Genomic DNA, 7709 nt, shown 5'->3' on the forward strand with positions numbered 1-7709 from the left:
ATTATAAACACATTTTTTGATTGTGGGGTAATAAAAACATAGGAATTGTTGCACTAGTATATATGTCCGTATATATATTTATATGTATATATATATATATATATATATATATATATATATATATATATATATATATATATATATATATATATATATATATATATATATATATATATATATATATATATATATATATATATATATATATATATATATATATATATATATATATATATATATATATATATATATATATATATATATATACGGACCCGTAACGTGAAAATTTTTAGAAAAAAGGCAGATTATAATAGTAAATATAAATTTTTCTTAATTTTACATTTAAAAGTTGTTTGAAATAAAGAGAATTTGCAAATAAAGGCGGATCGATAGCACCTGATTACCCTCCTCCCTCCTCCTCATATATATTTCAAATTTCATATAAAATTTATTGATGACGATCAGAAAAAAGCATTTAATTCAGAAGTTTATTATAACGAAAAAAATAATTACCATACACGGTCGTTCACACTTACTTAATTAGCGACAAGTTATTGTACGCAAGCGCATTTGGATTATAAAAATTTTTGGACTTTCAAAATGGCTTCGGGCCTTCGCAACAAAGTCAATTTTTAGTTGACAACTAGTTTTTTTCTTACTATTTGCTTTTTTTATCATTATCTACCAGGATAAGTAGTTGTGAAATATTGGTAGTGTTTTGGTAACTTAATTTTTTAAAAAAGTAAGTAAAATAATAGGAGAACATTTTTTTATGACTGATGCAGATTTACTTAAAAAAAAATTTTTTTTCTTTGATTTGTTTACAGATTTATAAGTCCTTTTTCTTTTTTTTTGAGCGGTAAAACTTAAAAATTTTCATAATTTTATTTATATGAATCTTTGATCTTTTTATTACTTATGAGTAATGTTCGCACTCAATTTTTTTTCTTGTTCAAAATTTATATCCAACGATTGTCATAAATTTACACCATTTTAGTTAACGTAAATTGTCCTTTATAAAAAAGTTTGCTCAGTTTTTCTATTTTAATTTTAAATAAAATATTTTATTTTGTATGCAGTTTATTATTGATTTATTAGCTTAATTTAAATTAGAAATGTAAATACTATTTAATAAATGAGGTTAAAGCTTTTTGGTTAATCAGTATATTTATTTATAAACTTTTTTTTTTCTTAGATGGAGATTCATAACAAGAACTTGAATCTTCTTTGTCGGGTCTGTGGATATTTGGTTGGGAAAAAAAAATACCCTATTGGAACAAACCAAAAAAAATAAAATTGAAAAAGTGTTTCATGTCATGCTGTCAGATGATATAGAAAATGTTTATCCAAAAACAATTTGCCATAAGTGCTCTAATACCATAAATAATGTTATCAAAAGAATGACATCAACAACACTTTGTTTATGTATGAACTGGAAACCTCATTGTGAGGAATGCTTTTGTTGTCAGCAGGTAAAAAAACTTAGTAAAGGTCTAAATGTAGCCAAATTATTTAAACACAATAAAAAGCTCATTGGTCGCCCTGATATTAGTAAAAAAGTATGGTCACTTTCAATGATTGCTAAAATAAAAAGTAGCATTGTGATAGCACATGACTCAGATATAGATATTGAGGAATTAAAAAACCAATTTAATCCTCATTTATCACTTTGTCAGTGTAATTTATGTAGTAAAGTACCAAAACAACCAGTTACTCTTAAAAGATGTGAACATTTATTTTGTTTTTTCTGTCTAGTGGAAACTATAAAGGTAAAAAAACTTAATGAAACATTTTGTCCAAAATGTAAAGAGCCTATTTTACCTACAGACTTGGTGACCAGTGTAAAAACAAATTCTGTTTTAAACATATTAACTATTGAGTGCATATGTAAAAAAAAGTTCAATGTAATGAAAGAGTATGATTTATATACTAATCATAAGAGTATATGCATTGATAAATCAATAGCACAAACAGCCTCATTGTTATCACCATCTATATCATTATTTACTTCTAATTTGGCTTCATTCATCTTTTACAGTAACATCATCAACGTCATCATTGTCAACATTACTTAACAACAATATTTCTGAGATTTTCAATCTTACAGTGGATGACAATATTCCAAGAATAGTTGAAGATGCTGCACTTCATGTTCTTAAGAAAAAGATTGCAAAAGATGGTAAACAAGTTGTTGAGTTTAAAAGTGGAGGTCCTAGAGTAATAATATATTTTAATTTTAGCTTAATTTATAATAACCATTAATTAAATAGGTATTACTTTTCATAAATCTTTTTTTTTAGCCAGTTTTGTTTTCACTTGCTCCAAAAGCTTATGTAAGCAGTGACCAAGCATCGACCACAACAGTTAGAGTCAGAAATGCTTCTATTAAAAGACAATTGAAAGTTGTGTCTGGTACATCCAATGATGCAATTTGTTGTCAATCATCAAAACTCCTTAATTCTTTTCAAGCAGAGTCAAAAGGATTAATATTAGATAACCTAAATACCGAAAGAGTAGTAATTAGTGCCACTAACATGGTAGCAATGAAAGCAGATCTGTGCATACCATGGGAAAAGCTTAAAACAATTTCCAGGTTAATATTTTTCTATATAAATATTATTCTATACTAATTTTTATAGCATGACATATAATTTATTTTGTTTGTTTAAAGGTGGCTGAAGAGCTTTAATATAAATACAGCATCACATTCTTCTCAAAGAATAGTTGCTGAAAGGTTATCTGGTGATGACCTTATTGTGGAAAATGCACCATTTACTTTTGAAAAAAAAGAGAAAGGGCATTGAGATAAAAATATGCATCTTGGGGTTATATTGAAAATTTACCAATGCATATTTTAAGACATCTTGATCAATTAGAAAGGTAGTTTTAACAACCAATAATGAAAGTTTTTTTAAAACATAATTTATAAAGTAAATTTTTTTTTCATTTGGGTATATTTGTTATTAGTTAAAATGAAAACCATTGCCTACTAAATAATTTATTATTTTAAAATGTATTTAATTATTAAATAATTTATTTTTATGTAGTTGTAAAAGACTTCATTACCACAAATTTATTCCTGATAAAGAGATACAAATTAAAATTGGAGGTGATTATGGTGGGGGGAGTTTTAAAATGATATACCAGGTTGCAAATACCCTAAACCCAAACAGCAAAGACAACACCATAGTTTTTAGCATATTCGAGGCGAAGGATTACAGAATCAATATCAAAGTAGCCATGTCAAGGTTTGAAAAGTAAATAGAAGATCTTCAAGAAATGAAGTATAAGTAAGATAAAAAAATTGTTTTTCTTTATAATAACTAATGTGCTTTATTTTTAGTTGAATTAAATAGTTTTAATAATTTAGTACTAATTAGTTTTAATAAATTATACTTTAAAATAAATGTAATATATTACAAATGATATTTATATTAAATTTATCTTAAACATTTCTACACACCTCAATAGGGATAACAATATTAGAGTATTTGTTTTTGGTGATTATCAGTTTTTATGTGCCCTCTATGGAATCTCAGGAGCATCAGGTGATTTCTATCTTTATTAATGACAAATTATCAGTATTTTCATAATTTTTGCTACTTAATTCGAAATATATTGAAATTCAAACAAAATGGTTGGGACTTTTTTGCTGAATGAAAAACCACAATATGGTTTATAATATTTACATATAGTATTACAAATAATATATATATATATATATATATATATATATATATATATATATATATATATATATATATATATATATATATATAATTAAATAGTATATTATAGTAAAAATAATAAATTTATTAAAGATTATTAAATATGATTTTTTATAATTTTTTTTTATAATTAATAATTTTAACTATTTCTTATCCATTTTATTTTAAGGGAGGCATTGTTGTCTTTTCTGTTATGCAACAGCAAATGACATGAATCGTGAGCAGAAAAGTTCTGAAATAAAAGATCGTACCTTAGAAGATCTACTATTGGATCATGAAAAATTTATAGAAAACGGAGGTTTAAAGAAAAATGTAAAAAACTTCAATAATGTCATCACAAAGCCCATTTTGAAAATACCACTAGATCAAGTAATGTTGTTTTTATTTGTAGTAATAACTTTGCAGTGCAGCTTAATAAAAGTACATTATTATATACTTTCAATTTATATTTTTAGGTATCTTTACCTAGTCTCCATATGGCTCTTGGTATTTATTTGAATTTTTTTAATTTGTTTGAAGAAGTCCACCAATTAGATATTATGATTGCTGCAGAAGCAGTCAAAAGCAGAATTAACTTTTCAGAAGAATATCCAGTTTTTGTATCAAAACAAAAACAATTGTTAAATCTTCAAACTGAAATTCTTAACTTTGATAATCAAATCCAAGAAATCAATGATGTCATTTTGTTAGCTGCTGTTAACAATTCAGATAATTTAGAAAATTTTCAATCTCTCTACTCTAAAGAAATTGAGTTACTTAATAGTGAAAAAGCGAAAAAGGTTATACAGTTTATTGATTTCATTGATTTGATATTTTTATGATTTTATATTATCTATTTCATATTGATATGTGTAGTTATAAAAGTAGAATTTGTGTTTGTAAATGAAATAAGAAATGAAGTTGTATAGGTGTTAACTTGTATGCAGTAAATAGTTTTGCAAGCATTTGCTATAGTGCAAACTAATTGTAGAAAAAAGCTTAAACGTCAATCAGTTTGAGTGTATTTAGAACACATTTTTACAAGTTTGTGGTCAAGCAATTTGCTTTTTTTCATAAGCACGAAAGCAATTTTTCATATACAGATTTAATTTTTGTTTTTTTCTCTCTCTGATCACTGTTTTTTTTAAACTCTCACTGCATATGAAATAATTTCATATGCAGATCAGAGTTTAAAAAAATAGTGTTTTAAATATCAACCCTTTCATTCACAGATTAGTCTTTGTTTTTATGAAATGAATAATATAATTATTACTGCTATGCAACTATTGTTAGTTTATGTTATACTACTTTAAGTTTTTTTTAGATTGATCTTTATAATACTCTATTTGAAAAACATTCATCAGAAATGGGTCAGAGACCATGCACTAAGATGATTGAGACGATACTACAAAAGCTTAAAGTACAACGTCAAGCTTACCACGGAAAAAGTTTTATAGGAAACCACGTGCATAAAATGCTAAAAGTAATTAAATTAGATATTAATATGAATAAAAAGCATGACGTAGTACGTAAAAGACAGATAACTAGGTTTTTACTTGATAAATAATAGTTTATTATCTTTTTTTTTTACTTTTAATACTAATATAGTTTTGGAAAAATTGTAATTTAATGCAATTAAAACAAATAATACATCAATAAACCTAAAAATATATCTTTAGTAAAATAAATTTGCTATTTAGAAATCTTCAATACTTCAGCCATGCAACTGTATCCCGAAGCTTGTTCACTATGAAGGATATTCAGGAACAAACATGCATCAGTTTGCAGTTGAAATTAGCAGTAAATATAAACAACTATTTGATAAATTTGCCCAGTGCTATAAAATATTTTCTTCGAAAAATACAATTACACAAGACGATTTAATTCTTTTAAGTAAGTCGCACTCTATAAAATGCTTTAAAATAAGTTTATGTATACTTATTTTTTTATTTTTTTTTGTTAATTTAATTTTAAATTTTTTTTAGAAAAAAATTAACGACTTGATGAAATAACGAATAATAATGATAAGAATAATATATGATGAAATAACGAATAATAATAATAAGAATGAATAAATGAAAATAAACGACTTGATGAAATTTTATCGCTTAAATTGGCCAGAGGCTTCAGTGACACCTAAGCTGCATATGTTGGAACATCATGCTATTCCGTTTATGCAAAAATGGGGAGCAGGATTTGGGTTTTATGGAGAACAAGGTGGAGAATCAATTCACATGGAGTTTAACAAACTCAAAACTACTTATCAATCAATTCCTTGCCCAACATTGCGATTAAAAAGTATTCTTAAATCTCATTACCAAAAGACAAACCCAGAGAATATGCAACTTAAGCCATGTGTAAAAAAAAGGAAAAAAATAGGTTAATTAAAAAGTTAATTCAATACTGAAGATTTGATTGCCGAGAAGGAAGTATCGATTTGTCAAAAAAAAATTTGTTTAACTGGATTTACCAGTCATAAAATATATAGAACCGAAGTCTCCTCAAGAAAGAAATTAAAAACGGCTATTTTCATAGCCACAAACATAATGAAAACATTATTTGATATAAAATAATTTTTTAGTTATGGGCGATGCATAAATACCACCTATGTCATTTTAATTGTTTCTTTTTCTCGCGTATACGCGCAGATCAGTTATATAACGTATTATTCAAAAGATAAATTTGTGTATGTATATATATATATATATATATATATATATATATATATATATATATATATATATATATATATATATATATATATATATATTTTTTTTTTTTGCAATGTTTGATGAATAAGCATATATTTTTCAGAAAGCTTTTAGATGACCCGACAAATTGAGAAAATAACGGTAGAAAAAAGTTAGATAAAGTGTTTTACACGAAGCTTTGACTAAGCGATGCCAAAGTAAAAATAACTTACGATTTAAATGTTAGCAAAAAACTTAATACGTTTGCGCTTAGTATTTGCAGATAGGGCCTCCGAAGTCTTTATATACTTTTTATATGCATCACCTCTCGATTTAAATTTTAAGGTTTAAATTTGCCAAAGTCAAACTTTGAGTTATTTGCCAAAACGAAATTTTGAAACAATAAGTGAATAAAAAAACTGTCAGTTTGTAAACGAATAAGGCAAAAAATCTTAAGATGCGACTTTTTAAAGTTAATGCTAAAGAATTTTACTATCTTGAGCATTTTATTTTATTTAACCAATTCCTAACTAGACACCGAAATTGCTGTGGCAGAGCCATAAATAAGTTGTGATACCCTCCTTATTGAAGACATGGACATGTTTTTGAAGAAGTAGTGGGTATTGATTTGAGCATTTATATTTAGACTGACATAAATTACACAAAATATACAGCCGTTTTTAAACTTTTCAACCCTTAAATATTCTGGCTACATTTTTAGTATAACGTAGTAATACTTTTGATAAATATTTGAACTAAAATGATTAAGTTCTTATTAGTTTGATGTTTTCTTGAGTTGCAATTATGATACATGCAATTAACCTCATTGTTTGCTTTTTTTTACGCAAAAATTTTACGTTTTTTCACAGAATTGTGCATAAAAATGTTTTTTGGAATTGTTTGATGAATAAGCATATATTTTTCAGAAAGCTTATAGATCATCCGACAAATAGAGAAAATAACGGTAGAAAAAAAAAAGTTAGATAAAGTGTTTTACATGAAGCTTTGACATTTATATATATATATATATATATATATATATATATATATATATATATATATATATATATATATATATATATATATATATATATATATATATATATATATATATATATATATATATATATATATATATATATATATATATATATATATATATATATATATATATATATATATATATATATATATATATATATATATATGTATATATATATATATATGTATATATATATATATATGCATATATATGTATATATATATATATATATATATATATATATATATATATATATATATATATATATAT

The 7709-nt window shown here is 24.5% G+C and overlaps 1 protein-coding gene across 1 annotated transcript; it reads left to right on the plus strand.

The window, feature by feature from the left end:
• The first annotated feature begins 493 nt into the window (after window positions 1-493).
• LOC136079819 (uncharacterized) lies at window positions 494-6326 on the plus strand. The gene is made up of 11 exons (XM_065796394.1): window positions 494-742; window positions 1196-2217; window positions 2301-2593; window positions 2672-2880; window positions 3048-3290; window positions 3472-3548; window positions 3898-4097; window positions 4184-4507; window positions 5032-5190; window positions 5408-5600; window positions 5693-6326. Exons 5-11 carry the CDS (start codon window positions 3280-3282, stop codon window positions 5701-5703), a joined length of 975 nt encoding a protein of 324 aa, XP_065652466.1. The 5' UTR covers window positions 494-742; window positions 1196-2217; window positions 2301-2593; window positions 2672-2880; window positions 3048-3279; the 3' UTR covers window positions 5704-6326.
• Window positions 6327-7709: the final 1383 nt, after the last annotated feature.

The sequence above is a fragment of the Hydra vulgaris genome, chromosome 04 (genome assembly GCF_038396675.1).
Source record: "Hydra vulgaris chromosome 04, alternate assembly HydraT2T_AEP".
Classification (NCBI taxonomy): domain Eukaryota; kingdom Metazoa; phylum Cnidaria; class Hydrozoa; order Anthoathecata; family Hydridae; genus Hydra; species Hydra vulgaris.

Bases quoted from the DNA above. Each gene is read 5' to 3' on its own strand.
- LOC136079819 (XM_065796394.1), top strand. The intron at 4,508-5,031 runs GTTATACAGTTT...AGTTTTTTTTAG, and splicing joins ATAGTGAAAAAGCGAAAAAG to ATTGATCTTTATAATACTCT. The intron at 5,191-5,407 runs GTAATTAAATTA...TTTGCTATTTAG, and splicing joins ACGTGCATAAAATGCTAAAA to AAATCTTCAATACTTCAGCC.